The sequence below is a fragment of the Sphaeramia orbicularis genome, chromosome 1, assembly GCF_902148855.1.
Source record: "Sphaeramia orbicularis chromosome 1, fSphaOr1.1, whole genome shotgun sequence".
NCBI classification, from domain to species: domain Eukaryota; kingdom Metazoa; phylum Chordata; class Actinopteri; order Kurtiformes; family Apogonidae; genus Sphaeramia; species Sphaeramia orbicularis.
This window is the reverse complement of record NC_043957.1, coordinates 28,422,559-28,443,531: the sequence shown is the minus strand read 5'-3', so window position 1 is coordinate 28,443,531 and position 20,973 is coordinate 28,422,559. Positions and strand designations below refer to the sequence as shown.

The 20,973-nt window shown below is 38.1% G+C and overlaps 1 protein-coding gene across 3 annotated transcripts in view; it reads left to right on the top strand.

Moving 5' to 3' along the window:
• Positions 1-750: 750 nt before the first annotated feature.
• Positions 751-20,973, top strand: part of myh11a (myosin, heavy chain 11a, smooth muscle) — a 32,548-nt gene continuing 12,325 nt past the window's right edge. For 2 of the 3 annotated variants that reach the window (XM_030134349.1, XM_030134368.1), the window contains exons 1-9: positions 751-898; positions 4,556-4,920; positions 5,499-5,655; positions 10,022-10,049; positions 16,232-16,331; positions 16,460-16,486; positions 19,867-19,959; positions 20,088-20,151; positions 20,674-20,772. In XM_030134349.1, the coding sequence (XP_029990209.1) occupies positions 4,579-4,920; positions 5,499-5,655; positions 10,022-10,049; positions 16,232-16,331; positions 16,460-16,486; positions 19,867-19,959; positions 20,088-20,151; positions 20,674-20,772 (910 nt within the window). In that variant the 5' untranslated portion in view covers positions 751-898; positions 4,556-4,578. The remainder of the gene's footprint in view (positions 899-4,555; positions 4,921-5,498; positions 5,656-10,021; positions 10,050-16,231; positions 16,332-16,459; positions 16,487-19,866; positions 19,960-20,087; positions 20,152-20,673; positions 20,773-20,973) is intronic. The other variant, XM_030134359.1, reaches the window with a different exon arrangement.

Genomic DNA, 20,973 nt, shown 5'->3' with positions numbered 1-20,973 from the left:
TTCATCCCAGGGGCCGGACTGGACCCTTTGGCGGGCTGGTTTTGGCCCCTGTGCTGCATGTTTGACACCTGTAACCTAAAGAGTCCCCAGTGATTAAAAGCATTTACTGATCTAAAATGCTTAACAACTTTTCAGCCACTAATCCTATCAATACATTGAAATAATTCAGGTAAAACACAGATTATCTGCTTTTTCTTGGCATCAGATATGACACATCTAGATGCTCAGAGGCTCCGTAATGAAAGTGGAAACACCATTGTCTTCCACTCAGTAATAAAACCCATACAGTTTGATTAAAGAAAAGACAGTGATTATAAACACATGATTTTCTCTCTTCAGGTTCACTTTCTTCTCTGTTTCGTAATAATAACCCATGAATTTACTTTTATAAAGATCTACATGAGCAGTAAATTAATATAGGAAAATATATGATTTTCAGTGAAAAATGCAAAATGAAGAGGATAATATTATAATAAATGGTCATAGGAAAGCTTAAATGTAGAGGAAAAATTAATTTGGAAGTCACAGCAAAAACTAATTTTACGTGAAAAGTATGAGGTAGCTTTCTATTGAATTACCAGGAGCATTTATTTTTGTGTTCATGTTTTTAATGCTTAAACATGAGTATTTCTTCGCTCTCAGCCTGTCAGTTTTCCAACCTGCTGCTGTCCGCACTGCGCATGTCCACTGCCTCCTGGATGCTGCCTTCAGAGGGGTAGGCGCAGGCTCCACCCTCGCGCACCAATTCGGAGTTTAAATGGTACGCCTCTGAGTTAGTCGGGGGTCATTTGGACTGTCCGTTTGTTGGAGTACCTCGTCACTGCCGTCCTTCTCCAAAACCCTTACCTTTCCAAAACACCTCCCAAAGCTCCCGTGAACAGACATTTCTCCACATTATGTAAGTATAAAAACTTTGTGTCGTTTAACCAGTGGTGATGTTGCAGTGCACTTGTCAAACCGCATCCCTGACGCATTTCAGACTTTTCACTGCGTCCGAGGAGGAGTTGGCTTCTGTGTGTGTTGGAAACTGACGAATTTGAACACAAGACGTTTTATTAATGTGTGCATTCGTGTAACTAATTGATAAAATGGTAACTTTTAAATGCCAGTATATCAGTACTGTGTAAGTGTGCAGAATGGAGTTCATTAATGAGCAATGAAGAGGTTGTAAACATTCAAATAGTGCAATATTTAGTAAGGAAGTTGTAGGAAGTTAAGTCTGAATATCAGTGAAAAAAAAATAGCCCGAGCCTAACCCTGGAGTTTCCTGTTTTCCAAATATGGTTATATGAAGCTGCTGTCTGTCAAACTGCTGAACTTTGTGGCTGAGACAAGTGACTCAGTTTTCACATGAACAAGCCAATGAGAAGGCAATGATGGAGTGTATTTAATCATCCAGCTTTCATTTTGTCTCTTGCTTTGATTGTAATGCAGTAGTATAACTAGTTGAATTTCTGCAAGCGAACTATAATTCTACATCTTCTCAGGATCTGCAGTGTTTTCTGTAACTTGAAAGTCATTTTTACAGCAGGAAGTGACATTACCATTACCTTACTTATATTTTTTTAATTAAAAAAAAAGCATATTTTTATGTGCATTTGATATATGCACATAAATAGATGCATCCAAGTGTCTGACTTAAAGCTGGAGCAGGGATTTTTGTTTTCCTCACTAACAAGACAAGGCAAGTGTCCTCATCAGTCTGTTCTGTCTTTCATAATCAAATTATTTTCCGGCTGTCATAGTTAATCATCACACAAAGGCATGGAAATCATAATGTGTCCATATTTTATTAACAAGATTATAGCAGGAAGTATGTTTGTGAAACAGCCAAGAGAGGAAATGAGTAAAATCATTCACAGGCCCTGCAGGTCAGCGACTTTCGCCCACAGATAGAAAGGTCGCTTAGTCTCCTGGGTAGTATTTCCACTTGTTTATTATTGCATATTATTCTGCATATTGCCATTTTTTATTATTATTCTGACTCTAGTAGTGTAAACAACCCATTTATAGGATGCTTCAGCTTAGGTGTGATGTGTTGTGGCTGACATCTAATTATAGCAAATAATTTGGTGGTTTCAGAGACTTATTAAAGTTCACTGGACCAAGCAGGTTACCAAGCATATGCTTTTGTGAATTTGAGTTACTATACTAACTGGTGTTTACATTTATGAGTGAATTATAATTTCATGTGTTAACAGTGATTACACAGCACTTACTTTTTACTGATAATGGAATGTGCCTGGCCATCCATAAGACAATCAGAGCCTTAAGTGTGTATCCTGATGCCCCTTGACATCACTTTGTATCACCGTGTTATCCTGTCAGCTCCACCTGAAACAGCTGTCTTCAAGATATACTGATTATCGAGCCATGTTGACACAACAGAGAGCGAAATAGAGGAGGCTTTACAAAGATATCAAGATAAGGTGGCTGTCACAGTAAAGAGGGTGAGAAGGAGGAACTTGATTAGCTGCACATATGTCAACACTGGGGCTGTCAGAAAAAGTCTATTTACTTTTATCCTCAGAAATAGCTTCTTCAAAGCATGAGTCACTCCCTTGTTTCCTCCGAAGTACGCTTGACTCCATGCTTAGTGGTTTTTGACAAATTTTGACAAAGTGTCTGCTTCCAGTTAATATTTATGCAGTATATTTTCGCAGTTTCTGGGTGGTTTGACTTGGCCAGTCCCCTGGGTACTTTTACTGGCTTTCTCAGGAGGCTCAGTGGCTTTTTTACATAGTTCTCACTCAATTAAATTGTGTGCCAGTCTTAGTGTACAGAGGAGAGTGGGTGGGGGTGGGGGGGGTCAAAGTTACAGCCTGTGGACAGGAGTCATTGTCTGTAACCCAAGAACTACTAAATTACTACTCAGAGGTTTACAGGCTAATCCAGTCTGACAGATTGCAGTAAGGTTGAAGTGCTGTGTTCGACTCACTGATCCAATATGAGCTAATGGCTGTTTCATATCTGTCCACTTATGTTCAAAATATTTCACTACAAGTATAAAACATCACTGATATAAAAGTATGAAGGCATGATGAGCAAAATGTGCTTTAAGTATTAGAAGCCAAAGTATTCTTTGTGTAGTACAATTGCTTTACAACATTTATTTTATTGCTATAATATTAAAAAAAATAGCTCATTTGAATTCTTTTCTACTCTGTTGGTAATTTAATCTGCAGAAATGCATCATGTTCTGTTAAATCATCATGTGTTTGTAGCACCACAGCAAAAAAACAAGTAGTCAAACTTTTCATCAGCTGAGAACACGCCTGTTTTTAGCTTTTGTTATATTGCATTTTTCAGTGAATCCAATAGCTTTTAACATGTTTCTTTGGCTTAAGGGGTATAATTTTTCAGATTATGTAAAAAAAACACTTCATCCCTCAGTTTATCTCAAACATTTAAAAACACAAAATAATTGAGAATAAATGGTTTTCACTAGATAGGAAGGAGATGAAAAGATGTAGTATTAAAAGCAGCTCAAATTGTTAGACTTATGTAGTGGAGCATGAAATACAACATTTGCCATTGAGATGAAGTGGAGTAAGAGGATAAAGTTACAACATACATGAAACTATTCAAGTCAAGTGCAAAATTTATAGTCAAGTACAGTAACTGAATCAAACTATTTGGTTGTAATCCTTTGCAGGTTATATATGCAGGTGAATATTTGACCATTTACAGTACCTCCCACCACAAGTTCCACTGCCAATTCCTGCAGATCACAGAAACTTGTTTGTCAGAAACACTCCCTATTGCGTTTCAGATCATAGGCCACCAGGGGCCCATATGAAGCATGAGTGTTAAAGCCCCATGCCCCCCTCAGGCGCTCTGCCTCGCTGTTATCATTTTGGAGTAAACGACGAAGCAGGCAAGAGACATACTATTCCCTATATGGGCTTTGTTTGGGAGTTCACTTGCCTTGCTGTTTAGGTCCGCAGAAAAGAGTCGTACTCCAGAGAAGGGGCCCATATATGGTCATCACAGCACGAGACTGAAGCCTCCTAGCACAGAGATAGGGAGAGAGAGAGATGGAGAGAGAAAGACATGGGAAAAAATGGATATTCTTAATTAAATGATGACTAAATGACTGAGTTTGACTAAATGTCATTCAGCATGAAAGGTTTGTCAAAGATAAAACTGTTGATAGAACAGGCAAGGTATTGTTAGTGAGTCAGTTCAAGTCAATTTATCAGTTGCAATCTTTGAGGGGAACTGTGTGTTTGTGCATCTCCCTTGTGCTGTGTGTGAAAGTGTAGGGTCAAAAGGGGATGGAGGTCTGTGAGAAGGACTACACTGTGAAACTCCCTAATGGATGAAACATGTTAACTCTTTGAGTTACAACCACATGCAGCTTTAGGAGCATATCTCCTATCCTTTGAGACCTATTACTTACTATAATGTTTATTTAACCCAGTGTACAAAGTGTCACACATTACCCAGAAGAACAACAGAAAAATGGATGCTTTCCTTTGTTCTCTCTTTCCTTCATATCCTTCTTCCTTTCTGTGTCTTTTCTTACATCCATTTCATTTGTTCTGTTCAACAGCTGGCCCTCCACCTTAAGCCAAGATGTCCAAGAAGGCCCCGAGCGAAGACGAGAAGTTCCTTTTTGTTGACAAAGACCTCCTGAACAGCCCTATGGCACAGGCCGACTGGTCGGCCAAGAAGCTGGTATGGGTCCCATCAGAGAAGCATGGCTTCGAGGCGGCAAGTGTCAAGGAGGAACACGGTGACGAGGTGCTGGTGGAACTGGCTGACAACGGAAAGAAGGTGACAGTTAACAAGGATGACATCCAAAAGATGAACCCCCCTAAATTCAGCAAGGTGGAGGACATGGCTGAGCTCACCTGCCTGAACGAGGCCTCTGTGTTGCACAATCTCCGTGAGAGGTACTTCTCTGGCCTAATTTATGTAAGTATGCAGCAAACTAGCGCGCATAATAACTGACCCATAAACACTAGTAGTAACACATCCAGTAAAATACAAATATAATGAAAGATCTGATCATGGAAAAGTTGATTAAAAATCACAGCACACATAATAATAATGTAATGTAATAATTTAATCAGTATTACTGAGTTTTCTAATGTTTGATTTTCTAACTCAAAACAATCTTCATTTTAGTGGTAAAATATGAATGAATAAAATCCTGAGACATTCTGTCAGTCTTTTCTGTGCTAAAGAAAGCACTTATTGCTCTTGTTAAATGTTAAATAAATAATACATTAATGTAACTGCTTTGGGATCAGTTTTTACTGTAAACATTCAAATTTTAATAATGCACTGGAATCACTGAGCTTCTTGCTCAATCTACAAAGAATCACTTTCATATCCAAGAAACATCTCAGAGTAAATCGGTATTGAATTGCACTGCACTACAAATCTAATTAAATTCAGACCTTGTGAGCCTGAACTGAATAGATGGAGGAAATCAGAACAACAATACAGTTCTAACGTGTTCTTATCTTCCTTGTGGTCTCTGTTCTCAGACATATTCTGGCCTTTTCTGCGTTGTGGTGAACCCCTACAAAATGCTGCCTATCTACTCAGAAAAGATCATTGACATGTACAAAGGGAAGAAACGACATGAAGTCCCCCCTCATATCTACTCCATCACTGACAACGCCTACAGAAACATGATGCAAGGTAGCATTTTACACTGCTCACACTTTTATATGTGCTATGTTCAATTTCAGCTGTTGGAATGGTTGTGTAATATCTGACTGTTTTCTCTTTTTATCCAGTTACTCATAGATGGAAGGATTCTATATTCACACAAACTGAAACTATGAGCTTTATGTTTTAACTTTACTGTGTGATGACAGTCTGTCCAGAATTCATCTATGCCAGTTACTGTAGTTATTAGAATAGACTACAGCCCTGCTGACAGAAAGTGATTAAGTTCAATTACAGCATGATTTCAAACTGACATATTAGCTGCGTAGTATGCAATCTGAAATGGTGTGATGACAGCATGAAATAGCATAGCATCATGGGAGATGCATTTATTACTTTTGCCACTAAAAATCTATTTGAAGTTTTGCTGACAGTACATTTCATGGCTTGAATTCACATGATGTCATTCTATTCTAACACAACAGTAATGATACGACAGTATTAAGCAGGGACTAAGAAATGCTTCATATCATGTCTTTAACTCATTGAAAAGTCTAACAAATAAGTCATTTGCGTCAAAGAGAAGTGGTAGTTTGCAGCTTTAAGAGCTTGTCATGGGGGAACTGCTGTATTATCTGTCACAAGTTTCACAGTAGTGTGGCTGATGACAGCTGGAAGCTTTTTTTGCTCTGTCATATTAGCAAAGTGGTTGATAAAAACCACAAATTGGCCGATGTTCTCAAGCTGATAGTTTCACAAGTATGTATGCAGGTCAGAGCTCCATCTGTACAGTATATGCTTATAATTAGTCTAATCTAAAAATGACATTGGAATTCAATCTCAAAGTTTCTCATAGTGACTGTTCCCTATTTGAGAGTCAGTGTTTCAAATAGGTGGCGATAGTTGCTTTGGCAGAGTTGTGCTTACAGTAAATGTCTCCTGGCAAACCCTGCAGTGGTACCACTTAAGAGCAGCTGGTTTCCCATAGAATGTGGTTCTTTCGTTTCCAGGGGGTCGTGCCCACTGGATTTCATGTTGACGTGAGGACATTCTCTCAGAGGAGTTGACATGTGGATTGAGAGATGGGTGGAGGGCAGTAAAACATTTCCTGTTTCTTCAACCTCCCTTCGCTCATTCAAATTTTATGACCTTTTTTCAGTGAAAATCATCAGCCTCACTGAAAAGAGACTGAGAGTTTTTTCCTCTACAAGAAATGTCTATTTTTTTAAGTCTGAGGGTGCAATTTTTGCCTTTGTTTTGGTGACTTCCAACACGTCATATCATCACATTTCTCTACAGACACACGTTGTTCATAATACTGTTAGCTTCATCACATTTAAATAGGTTGGTGAATGTTAAGTTTTCATAAGATAGGAGATATTGGATTGATGGATCAAACTCAGGAACACACAAACTACAGTATAAGGCACATACTTTCAAAGTAGAATTTTTAATTAGACTTACATATTTCTAGTAATGGACAGATTAAGTCTAATATTGGCCTCATTGTCCCTCTTTGTGACCCATTCTTTCAGCACAATCCACTTGATGCAACTACTTCCTCTTTTATTTTACTCAGTCAGGATGAAACTGATGATTTGAGCAAAGAAAAATATTTCCACTGTTCTGTTTTCATTCAGCTGATATTTCCTACTGTAAAGCTGCTGTCTCTTTGCTCTGTTAAAGCTAAACAGTCCTGTGCAGATGCATTGAGTTACATAACTGTAAGATTAACCTTCTGAGACTGAAGATCAGTTTCTATGGTGACCTAAGGAATGCCACTGGTCTCAATCTTTAACTCATTTTAAGTGTTATAATGCAGCTTAATGTTAAATGTGTTTTCTTGCTAAAAGTGTATATTTCTGTGACTTTGTATACATCCGAAGATTTAAAGTTTCATCAGGGCAGTACACAGGAAACTATTGTATTTACCGCTGCAGCTATGGTGTGTAAACACAGTGTCATGAGTAAACAACAGGGGGAAGGATTGAGTGGTGTTTGTGTGGGCGTTTGGGATAAACTTCACATAAAGCCATGATGGTGTCTTTTTCTGCAACTCATCCCAAGTCATACAGCTGTATGACTCTCATTTTATGAGGAAGCGAAACAGTTGTTATCAGCTGGCCCACTCTGAGCGCAAGAAAAAAAGAGGGAGGTTTATTTGCATCATTTATTCTAGCCTAAACAAATCAGGCTTTAGCTTGGGCTTGTGATTTAAGAAATGGTGATTGATATATAAGCTTGTGGACCACCCATGTAACATGTAGTTTTGAAGTGTTTGTACAGCCAAGTAAAACAAATGTAAAAGAGTAAAAGCAATGAAAGCAAGGTGACAAATATAGGGATGTAGAAGAAGAACAAATTCCTTTATTAGTCCCTCATTGGGGAAATTCCATGTTTTTCACCCTGTTGTTATTTTGTTCACACACAGAAGCTAAAACACACACACATGCACAAACTGCATGCATTTGAGGTACAGAGGTGTCAGAAAGTGTGGGGTCTGCTACATGGTTGTGAGTTGAGCTTGAGCAGTTGGGGGTTCGATGCCTTGCTCAATGACACCTCGGCAGTACCCTTGTGGGGAAGTGGTACCTCTTCAGTTCACATGTGCTACCTTGTCTGGGATGGGACTTGAACCACTGTGTCCAAGGAAAGTCCCTACCAACTGAGCCGTTGCCACCCGTTATTATGTAATGTAATCACACAGAAATTCATCCTTAAATATGACTTAGAAACCACCATATTCTGATTTAACCAACATAACACCAGGCAGATGAAAGTCTAAGAAAATTCTTTGTCTTGTTTTTTAATCAAAGATTTTTTTTTCTTTTTAAAGAGGGTTAAATCACTTTCAGACGGTTGTTAACTTTACTCTAATGTTACTGTAATGCCTCAGCAAAATGTTACATCATGTTTTTTTCATTTGCATCACTCTTAAGAATCTATTAAAATATAACTAATAACCAAATAAGGATAAAGGTACACATTATGATTCCTCCTTTAAAAACATTGTGGCTTGTTATTGCATGAATGGGATTTCCCATGACTAATGATGCAGGATGTTACACACTGAGCGCTATAGCCTGAACTGTTTGCATGTTAGTGTGGAAGTAGTGCAGGGCAACATTAAATCCAGATAAGCCTGGAAACATTCTCTGCGCTGTCTTGGCTGAGATCCCATTTCTGCAGAATTGCTCCCCCAGTCTTTGATGTCCAGGAGATAAAACTTTGAAATTCCCACAGTGAGTTTGTTGTCATCCTAATATGTCTCACTGCAGAGAAGATGATCAATGTGTTGTTTTTCAGAGGATTTACAGTGCCTGGCGGACAGGTAAAGAGATACTAATGCATTTTTGCTTTTACTTTAAATTTATTTATTGATGATCTGTTTTGCACTGTTTTGACTATAAATATACATTATATGCCGATGCATTACTGTAACATTAGAATAGTTTGAATAGCTTTGAGATAAAATGCCTATTTCATCATCTTGTTCATATTTTTTAGTGATGGATAACCTGCGTTGTTTTTGGATGTTGTACAAAAGCTCACAACACCAGCCACCCTTCCCTCTCTCTCTGCATCTGCCTTAATTAGGAAGTTGCAGAGGCAGCAGGCTGCATATTGTGTGTGTCTGTATGTAAGGAATGAAACCAGTGGAACAGCAGCCAAAATGACCAAGACAAGTTTACAGATTAGGGCAGGTTGTTTACTCTACTGCAGTGTGTGTTATATGTGTGTCTGATATATCACACTAAAAATGTGCACATGAATGAAGCATCTCTCTGTATGAAATAGAGGAAAAGTGAGCAAATACCCACAACCATCTTCCCACGCTGGTTCGCTTTTGCAGCATCATGTGATTAAATATTAGAATCAAACTGACAGCAAACTTGTCATTCCTTCACCAGTGTCCCCCCCTTCACTCACCCATGGGTGGTTAGTACTGAAGGATAAAGTTACAAAATAGCCTTACATGGACTCAGTGTATCCTCCCAGGAGTATTTTTGGGAGATTGTGTAATGACTCATTGCTCAGCACATTCACAGTTGATTTTCATGGTTAAAAATCAAAGTATTTGTGTGAGTTACTGTTTCCTCACACAGCGTCTTGAACTCAGTCCAAACTGGTGTCCTAAGTTCAACAAATAATTGATCTTTATTCCTGGAAAAAAAGTTATGCTTTCATTGTGCTATTTGCAGATGTGTAGTGATGCATTGTGCAAAACAATACAAATATCCTGAAGGCTAGCATAAAAAAAAAACAAGAAAAACAACCCATATATTTCAGCTCATTTTAACACACTTATAAGTAATGTAAACTGTAACACACTGTGCAATGTATTTGAAGAATGACTCTAAACAATTTAACATCCTAAACTTTCTGTTTTTCACAGATCGGGAGGACCAGTCTATTCTCTGCACGTAAGTGTAAATCTGTCACCTCCAACATTTGTCATCTTTCGCTAACCTTTTTCCATGTGTCACTCTAACTCTAGGAGAAAGCCTGATGTGTATGTGTGGAGGAACAGTTACATAATGCTTGTGTAAACAATGAGCAACAAATGAGGTACCTCTGTGGTCTCTTAACGCACTCCCTTGAGAACTATGCCAGCAGGAATGATTTGTAATAAAACAGTGAAACTTTTTTTGACGATGTTGTGGGATGGATGAAGAACAGTTTAATTTATCTGAAGTTACTATTAAGTTTTGTTATACTTAAATGGAGCTAAAGTGGATGTGTATTAATGCATAAATGGTGCTCCCAGAGGGCTGTGGCCTCTCTCTTCTCTCAGACCCTCGGTCAGGAAGTATGCCCTGTATCCTGATGGGAGAACCAGATTAGCTCTTCAAATGTTTGGGCTCCATTTTGTTTGTTTATTTGTTCTAAACTAATTAGCGAGAACTTTGACTAAGGGGACGGGACATCCAGGGACACATGATCTTACTTTGTCTCACAGTCATCTGATTTTGGACTGGCTTGAAACTGTAGAGTCATTCATTATAAGTCTTTTTTACCGGTACTTTAGAAACACTGTGTGTTAGCCCAGTTTACGGTTCAAGTTACATATGTCCCTCTGGCACATGAACTCTAATGCAATTGGGTGCTTCTATGAAACTGGTCCCTAAAAACAGGACATGGAGGCTAAAAATTCAAACCAGATGTAGACTAATGTTATGAAGCAAGTTTGGAAGCACTTTGGGTCTATTTTAAAAATAAGTATTTATTGAGACAGAAGAGAAACTATTTTTCAGATAAAACACATTTTTATATTCTTTTATATTGTTTTTTATACAAAAATCAGCATGTAACACAGTAAAAAGGACATGAAAATTATGCGCTACTATTTTTTTTAATATCTTTTTATTCTCTCATAGGTACATTTTGGGGATCAAACTTATTATGCCAGGCAGAGTGTTTCACAAAAATGACTGCTGTTGCAAAATCACTCACAATTTATTTGTGTTTAAATGGGCAGGTTCCACGTGTAACGTGAGTGGACACAATGGGTTACACATGAGACCTGTAATGAGACTGCCAATTCATGAAAACCCTACATGTCTGGATTAGAAAAAACGCTAGGATCAATAAATTTAACAGTGTTTTTATTTATAGTCGTATATAAGACCATTTACAGCATGTGGTCCACATCAAATGCACTGACACCTAGGTAGCTTTTCCTGTCCCAATTTTGGTCCTATTTTAAAAAAAATCATTAATTTTGGGATGGCTCAGAGCAAGAGTATAATTTTTTTTTGCATTTATCTGAGGTCATCATTAGGTACATCTAAACTTCTTTTATTATTGGGTCTAAAAAGCTGGTACAGTGCCAGATACCAAAATGAACACAGTTTCATAGAAGAACCCAAGTACCACCAATGAAATAAGAGAAATCAGTATATGTCTACCCTAAAAAGACAAAATGATAGTCTACAGTTGTCGCACATCACAGGTTAACCTGCAGATTACAGTATTTCCTTTGGTAGCTGAAGCACCTTTGTTTCTTGCAATCAAATAGTAGGAGCAGAGAAAATGAGAGGAAGGGCTTTTCCTTCTCTGGGATGTATTCAAGGCTTCTTGTAAATCCAGATTCATAATAGTGATGTCAGGATGCAGCAAATTCTCTGATCACATTATCCATTTCCCCAATGATCAAGATGTTTTTGTCAGAGGGACGTTTTGGACAGTTCTGCTACATTTATCCATGTCTGTGGTCAGGCTAATGTTTAACAGTATGGCACAGATAGTTCCTATGAGACTCGCTTCATTTCATGTAGTAACAGTGATTGTTCAGGAATGGTGAAAGTAATATGACACACCAGAGCTGTAATAGACTCTACATCTTTTTCCACAATCAGTGAAGATCAAGCAGTGACTTTGACATTTCAGTCTGAGCTGCAGCTGGTGTGGACCTCAACAGGCCTTTGGCGCCATATATGGGAGAAACGTTTCTGGTGCAAAACATGGAATGCCATGTATGACATCCTCCTCCTCCTGTGTGTGGGTTTAATTGCCCTGTGTGTTGTGTGTGTTGGTGGGAAATGTTTTTACAGCAGTCTATTATAGATTGCTGTCATCAATGGGGTGTAATATTTAATGTTCATTGATATTTTGACGTGTAGTAGTAGAAGATTCCATGCTATGTATCCTATATTTTTTTTAGGTCAAAACATCAGTCAAGAAATGTACATAGTGTATGACAGAGCTTTTAAAATGATGTAACATGCTTTTGCTACAGATTTGAGTCTATTAAGATTTGCCATGTGATATTTTATGACATTAAGTGCAATAATCAAACCAAATGAATGGCCCACACTCCCCTACAATGACTATAAATAACATGCAGGTCCCTTGTTAGAAACAGTGTTCATTTTGTCCATTTTGGGCTTTTTAGTTAACAGGAAATTAGCTCTGGTCCTGCACATAGTAGGTGACACTGATACATATTAATACTGGATGCCACCTGCTATAAATATATAGAACCAAACAAATGAGAAAGTCCATTTAGGGCAACTGTAGAAATATTGTGGCACAAAATGGCAGAGGAGGGGACTCGCTCCCTTTGCAGACATAAATAACACATTATGAGACAACAAAAATAGTATAATTCTCATTTCATGTTATTACTGATGAAATGAAAACATTTTTTAGGGTCATAGGAATGCCAGAGCCTATCCCTGCTGCCAAAATGAAAACATGCTTAGAAAAATTATATAACATTTCTGCAATTATATCTTCCTAAATCCTACTAATTCACTGGATGTATAACTCTATGGCAAGACAGAGATACAGAGATAGGGAGGTTCTCTTAACATTACTTTGTATCGTGTAAAAAAAAAAAAAAAGAAAAGAAAAGTACATTATAAAATAAAAAATAAAATAGGTATATTACTCCCATTAGGGCGACACGGTGGTGCACTGGATAGCACTCGTGCCTCACAGCTAGAAGGTCCTGATTCCAACACCAGTTGATGGGGGTGGGACCTATCTGTATGGAGTTTGCATGTTCTCCCTGTGTCTGCGTGGGTTCTCTCTGGGTACTCCGGCTTCCTCCCACCATCCAAAGACATGCACTGCTAGGTTAATTGATAAATCTAAATTGCCCATAGGTGTGAATGTGAGAGTGATTGTTTGTCTCTATATGTCAGTCCTGCGATGAACTGGCAACATGTCCATGGTGTACCCCGCCTTCACCCATAGTTAGCTGGGATAGGCTCCAGCGACCCCTATGACCCTAGTGAGGATAAAGCGGGTTCAGATAATGAATGAATGAATGAATAAGTATATTATTGCTGAAGAAAGGAATCAATTATTGGATTAGATTATGTTACATGGTTCTTGCCAAGCAACTGTAATTCATGAGAAAGTACAATAGTTTGAAATATTTAGAATAATTAGAACTAATTGCAACTCCTGTTGCATCAATTTGGCCACAAAGCTGCCTGGACCCCTCTTAAACACAGCATTCCAGTTTATTACATAGGGCTGCACCAGATTATAACCTCCTAAAACCCACTGTCCACATTTGTGGACAAGAGTTTCACAACTTTATACAAAAAAAAGAAAAGAAAGCTGTCCACCACAAAGGACATTCCATGAAAATTTTAAAAACTTCATCTGTAAAAACTGTTGCATCATGATGTTTCCAATATAGGCACTTATTTAATAAAAAACAAAAAAGCTTGTACTTTGCTGACATGTCCTGGGTCTTAGGAGGTTAAGGGAAAAAAATGTGTTGCTATTTTTGGAAAATAGCTGGAAGCTGGCTAAAGTCATTCTTGGGGAGTTGATATTTAATCTCAGCAGAGTAACATCCTTTGTCATTGAGTGAGTGTGAAAAAATGGACTGATGAATGAATGAATATTTAGTGGCAGGGAGGCTCTGGAGGATACAGGGGCTCGTTTCTGGGTAAAATAGTGAAAGTGCCCGTTAGCACACCCTTCATCACAAATATCAAGCTAACGATGGGTCAGCGAATGCAGAACCTTAACAAACGCAAAATCTGTTTCTGGGCTCATTGTGTTCGCTGAACCATCATTAGCGAACACAACTATATGTGAATGAACAAATGTGAATGCCTCCACTCCCACTGTTTTGAGAGAAGTCTGCCTGCAGGACCTCCACTGTGGAGCCCCTCCCCCTGCAACCTCTGCTGTCAGGTGCAAAATGTCCAGGGGAAAAATCTGATATCCTCAAAGATATTGTCAGACTTCTGTTAAAAATTTTCTTTTTCAAACGTAAATAATATTTCAAAGGAAACACTTGGCAGAAATAAAGTGAATGAAGCTACAAGAATATATCCTCATTCTAAAATCAGCCCTGTGATGCCAAACTTAGTGAGCGCAGACTTTTAACCAACTAGGCCAGAAACAGGATAGCGCAAAATGCGATAAATGGACGCATTTATATGGACGCTTAACGATTTAACAAGCGAGCATAGAAACAAGCCCCAGACTCACAACTTCATCAGATCTTGCTTTGACATAAAGGTTTTTGTGGTGTTGATCATGTGAACCATGCCTTTAACTGGTTCTTGCCTTTTACAAGCCTATTTTAAGAGTTCTAATAATTATAGACTGAAGACTATTACAAATATTAAATTAAAACAGGATCTCAGCATTACTGAGATGGCACATTTAATGATCGTCTTATTGTCTTATCTACAAGCTCACAGTTTACATCAGCAAAGTAGTATTAAGGTTTGATAAAGCTCTAATGCTTCAGCTGTAGTTATCCACCTCCTAATTCTCTATGAAGGAGAAACCCTGGTCTCAAAGGCATCAGATTATTAGATTATGTTTTTGGATTATTATATTTAACAAGTGTTCATGTTGTCTCAAAACCGTATTTCTTGTTCTTCTTGTTCTTTTGTTTTTCTCTAACAACACTGTTCTTTTGTCAGAGTTCTTGTTTTCTTTTTGCATGTTTTCTGTTACTAGGAGAGTCTTAAGATATTCAGTATTTCAAGAGAAAGGTTAAAAAATAATAATAATAATAATAACAAAATCACCATGAAATATAATGAGAACACATTCATTTTAGTCATATGAATGAGTTTGGCTGTTGAAGTTTTCAGGCGTGGGCTCACCCTTTTTTCTATCCAAATAATTCTGAGATTGTTATGAAAACCTTTTCATCCAAAGCAGAACATGCAGAGAGAGATAGTTTAATAGACACTGTGGAATAAAAACTCCCACCTGATGTTATTCTGTGCCACTAGTGGCTTATAGAAGCCTGAATGTCATCTGTCCTAAACAGATGTGAGCAGCACAGTAATTAGATTCCTTCTGGAGCTGCCAAGCTCCAAAACAGTGAGCATCCCATGCCTTTTATGGGCCCATGCCGGAGGATGTGTCTGTGTTGGACTGCAGGCTGACAGCTCTGGGATTGTTCAACTCTGTCTTTTGAAGAGCTGAAGAGCGGCCACGTTTAAAAAAAAAAAAAAAAGAAAGAAAAAAAAAAATTTTTTGCTCCTGTTTGAAAATGTGTGAGTAATAAATGGTTTTAAAGGACAGGACGTCCTGAATGTATCTGCAACTGTTAGTTAAATCATAGATGTACGGTTAGAGGTTAGACTTTGAAACCTCATAGAATAAGTCACAGGGATAAATCCTTTGGAATAAAGAGGCTTGTGTCTGGGAGACAGGGTTTGTTTAAGAGACACATAAGAGACTTATGACCAGGTCCAAGTAGAATCTGCAATTTTTTTTTTTTTTTTTTTGTCAGTTTTCAGCAGTAAGACAGCAAGACAAAAATCTGTGGGGTTTAGTTTTTTTTTTTTTTTTGCAATATGCATTAGATGATGTCCATTTAACACGACAGTTGTTGTCATACAATATCAACATCATTAGCAAACTCACTCACCCAATCTGCTTTTCAGGTGTAAATCGATATTGATATTGATGTATGATCATGTATAATATTATCCACAACTCTTTTCATTGTTTAATGTTAATGTTACCTCACAGCAACAGATGGGGTGGAGATGGGTTAAATTGTAATGAAATGAAGACTATGATCATCCTTGTGCTTTAAGAAATGGCATCTAAAAGTAAAAAGCTGAAATAACTAAATAATAAAATGCTGTTAATTTCTCTTCTCTAGTGGAGAGTCTGGTGCTGGAAAGACGGAGAACACCAAAAAGGTCATCCAATATCTGGCTGTTGTTGCTTCTTCACACAAAGGCAAAAAGGACAGCAGTGCTGTAAGTATCCCAATGAAGAGATCATTGTATATGACTAGTTAGGATCTGCCAAACACTTCTCTCACTCTTATGGAGGAGGTGATCAACTGCCCAGTTTAATCCTGTATATCGCCATTTCCTCCAAATAGCAACAATCAGGATCACAGTTTGCCTACGTGAGTAAAGGAGAAAGCCTGGAGTGTGTTTTTGTGTGGTGTTTGTGTGTGTTCCTTCCTTAGGTTAAAAAGTGCATGAAGATAGTGTCACTGACTTATTAAAAACAGATTTTTTCTGTTTTTTAAATTTTTCTTACACCAAAGGTTCAAGATCCTGGATCTTACTGTTTTCGAGTTAGAGGTGTTTTTCCCTAACAATCATTTCTGTATCTTACCCAACGAGAGCTGATTTAGACTGCATGATCATCATCATAATACTGACTCGTAGTCACTTTTCCGACCTGCAGAATCCTTCAGTTAGGACATCTAGTGTTGCATAGTCCTCAACTGGATTATCTGGTTGTCATCCATCTTCTATGAACACACTTTCACTGCTGGTGGAGATCAGATGAAGCCTCCCTAGCAGTGAAAGGGTTTCTCACAGATCAATGAGCACAGTGTGAGCATGCCCATCTCCTGTCTATTAAACAACATATTGTCCTGATGTGTCACCGAACTCCCCCTCCCCTACCTCCCCTACACCTCATTCTTCTTTTTCCCTGATACGGGGCATTGGCTCTCTTGCCCTGTAGTGTTTAGAGGTCCTTTCTGTTTGCACCGTGTGAAAACACTGAGATTACAGGACTATTAACACTCTAAAAATAAGTTCAGCCTCCATGGTTAGTTCAGTTCATTGGTCAGTTCAATCCTGTTTATCATCATGCCCTCCAAACTGCAATAATTAGTATCATAGTTTGCCTGAGAAATAATGCAAAGTCTAAGTTCATTTTGGTTTTCCAAGAGGCATGGACAACTGACACAAACCAAAATGCCTCTGGATGCAAGTGGAGAAACCTTCAACAGAGTAACAAAACTAGGGATGTTGAGCCAGCTGGTAAATTAAACTCACCAGATACTTTTGGAAATATGTGAACATGTTTCCTTTTCATTAATGTGTTAATTGTTTGTTTTTTTAATGGAAAATATTAGGGCTGTAGCAGAAATACAAAGCCGCAGTCAAGTCAGACTGAGCTGTTCAATACAAAGTTTCACTCTTTTTTTTCTTATCTGAAAATCATAAAAATCCATCGTTAGAAGTTTAAGTGATGACTTCAATTATATTAAATGCAATGATAAATATTTTTGAATGTTTAAAAACTAGTTGTACACGATGAAATGTTCCACTGTGACTAAAACTGGCAGTCCACTGCCAATTAGCTAACAGATCTGTGACGAGGGTAAGCAGAGCATGTATGTGAGACGGTGTATTCAGAACATTATGGTCAGGATGTCCAACCAGACTTCGATACACATCAGGGACTAAGACAGAACGTATCATCAGACTAGAAATCATTTTGAAATAGAGTCGTATCAGACTCATCTGGTAGATGTATCTGATTCCTACACCAGGTCTAGTGTAGGCATTGAGAAGAATTCATTTCTGTGACAAAGTGATGCTTCCGTTAGCCTTCGTCCTTGCTCATCCTCAGGGCCTCTTCCCCAGAGGAAAATGCTGCTGCTGGTTGATCCCTGTGGCTCCCACAGACCCTATTTTAATAGAATTACCACTGGGACATCTTTTGTCTCCTATTCTGTCCCTCTTCCCTTGACCTTGACCTGCTTCCAAATCTCTCTTAAGTATTTGTACCCAAACAATGTTCCAAAGAAAAGCTGTCCCCATTAGCTGACTTTCTTGCTATTTTGCTGTGCTCTGTTTTTCTCCTTTCTTCTTTTCTCTCCTTTCTTTGCCCCAGTGACAAGGATCCTTCTGTCTGCTTTGCCAACTCTGAACTGCCCTTCATCTGCTGGTCTGTATCTGTCTTGTTTTTCCTGTAAATTAAACAACCTTTTTCATGATAGTATGAGACATTTTGTGAAAAAATGATTTTGCTAATATTCAGTGCTTTGAAATCATCAGAAGTAGTTAACATTTTCTCACCTACGTTGTTTGAGCTCAGTCTGATTCAAACTAAATTTGCTGGTGTGAAACTTCCCCTGGACCAAACACACCAAATACACCAAAACAATCAAAATGGACTATGATTTAGTTCACTGTGTGAGAACAGTTCTTGGGTGGATTAGACAAAAATTAATTGGAATATGTTAAAATTGAGCTGAAGTATTAACATACCAACACCTGAAACATACAACCATGTACAGTGTATACAATCAGTGCCAAGATTAGTGAGAAGAACATGGACCTTTGTTGCTCTGACACTCAGATTCTGTTTTGAACTACTTATCAAACTTAATGTATATGTACTGTAATACAAAAAAATAATACACATTGGAGTTAAAAAAAAATATATCACTCAGTTGAGGTTATTGCATAATTTCAAGTATTAATGATGTGTAAATTTTGAAACATTAAAAACTATAGCAAAATATGACTAAGGCTAAACTAATGAAAATAATTTATTGCACTTTTTCAAGTGGACATTTTGTCTTACTGTTAAAAGACAAATCATATGCACTTTCAATAGTTAACTACACAAAAATAGCAACTTTACAATGTAATTAAAGAACTAAACTATGTGCATCACTAACATTGACCACATTTAGTTAGATTTCCTGACACAGTAACATGCCACTGCTGTCCTCTGACATATGTAGTTAGATAATATACACAAGTGACTCCTCATTGCTTTAGCTCATTTACAGGATAGGTGAATGGAGAGCTTCTAATTTAGAGTGTATTTAAGGCAGAGATCTTCAGCGCCTGACCTTGGTGTTATTCAAACAGGCGGCTTTGATCAACAGGATTAGCTCGATGCAAAGTGAAAGGGTGTCTGCCTCATTTCCCAAACCCAGCAACCAGCTCTACCCATCAGTCAGTCCACAGGCCCCAAGGTCACAATGGAAGCAAATCACATCTACAGAGGGCTGTTTGTGTAACAGAATTACTTTAATTTGCCACCAGGTTTGATACAAAGTCCTTGACAGTAATTACCAGTAAGGTTGTGGGCTGGTGGTATAATCCAGATGCCTCTTTATGACCCTGCATACCCGCACTCCTCTGTCCACCTTCTGTTTCCACAATGTCAGCACCATTTTCCCCACCTTTTAACAATATTATCCTCATACTCTGCCGGTCATGTGTCTGTGTTACCTAATATTTCAAAGGAGATTACAAGAAAATAAATTATCCTGTCAGGTAGTGTAGCATTACTCATAAGTTTTGTAGATGGTCTCTCAGTCCAAGTTTTTAATCTTTTATTATTTCCTTCACTCTCTTCAGTAATCCTACCCTAACCCAATAACAGCTAGAACTGTCATTTCTACACCAACCACCACCACCCACTGCCCACCACCACCACCACCACCACCACAGTAGGCAGTTGTCAGCGCAGTCTGCTGTTAATGCTGATGTTTGATGAACTATATATCACTGTCATCACTAGGGGGAGCTGGAGAAACAGCTCCTGCAGGCTAATCCCATCCTGGAGGCCTTTGGAAATGCAAAGACCATCAAAAATGACAACTCTTCTCGATTTGTGAGTTTGCTATTATAACAGTTAATGATAATAACAGTTAACTCTGTTTGATGTTGCCTGTACTCTATTTGATCAACTGTGTATTTCATTTTGCTGTTGAATGTGTTTATTGCTCATTTCTTTCACAGGGTAAATTCATCCGTATCAACTTTGATGTGACCGGCTACATCGTTGGAGCCAACATTGAGACTTGTATCCTGAGTTATGCTGTCACTTTTTATGTTGAACAGATATTTGTTGCAATAGAATCACACAATCCACTAGACTTTGGTATGTAAATACAACTCCTTATTGTGGTAGTTTCTCTGCAGTACATTAGACTTATTTGTAATGACACCTTTTATTAATCCAAGAATAGTATTTACATTTGTAAAACAAGGTAATACAGGTTTTTAGCAGAGAAAATGCCTGTTTTTCATGATATTTGAGCTAAAGATTAGTTGCAGTATTATGGAATTTTTTGCTTTCAAACATTTTTCTTTTTTTGATGTGTCATTAGCTAAACAAAACTGTTTAACTTCCACACTGTAGCTTAGCACTTAAGATATAACATCAATGTTTTGGATTATTGTTATTGATTTACAAACAGATAAAAAAGAGGAGTGTTGAATAATGGGACTTTCACCGAGATCATCACAAACTGTACTGCAGATTATTGAACCCCTCTCCAGGTGCAGAGTGTGTATTTATTCTTTAACAGCTGAATGCTCTCAGACCTGCTGGAGAAGTCACGTTGTATCAGACAGGCAAAGACAGAGAGAGCTTTTCACATCTTCTACTACATGATTGCTGGTGCTAAGGATAAACTGCACGGTAAGAGAAGTAATCTTAACTTTTATTTAATACTTAAATGATAGCCAATGCCCTGTTTGGAGTGAACCCAAGAGATGTCAGCCTGACTAAACTACAAGCCAACATGATAGCTTTCTGTACTCTCATAGCTGGAAGGATGATGTTGCTAAAATGGAAGGAACCAAAGCCACTGGTGTATGGTCACTGAGTGAAAGAGGTCAT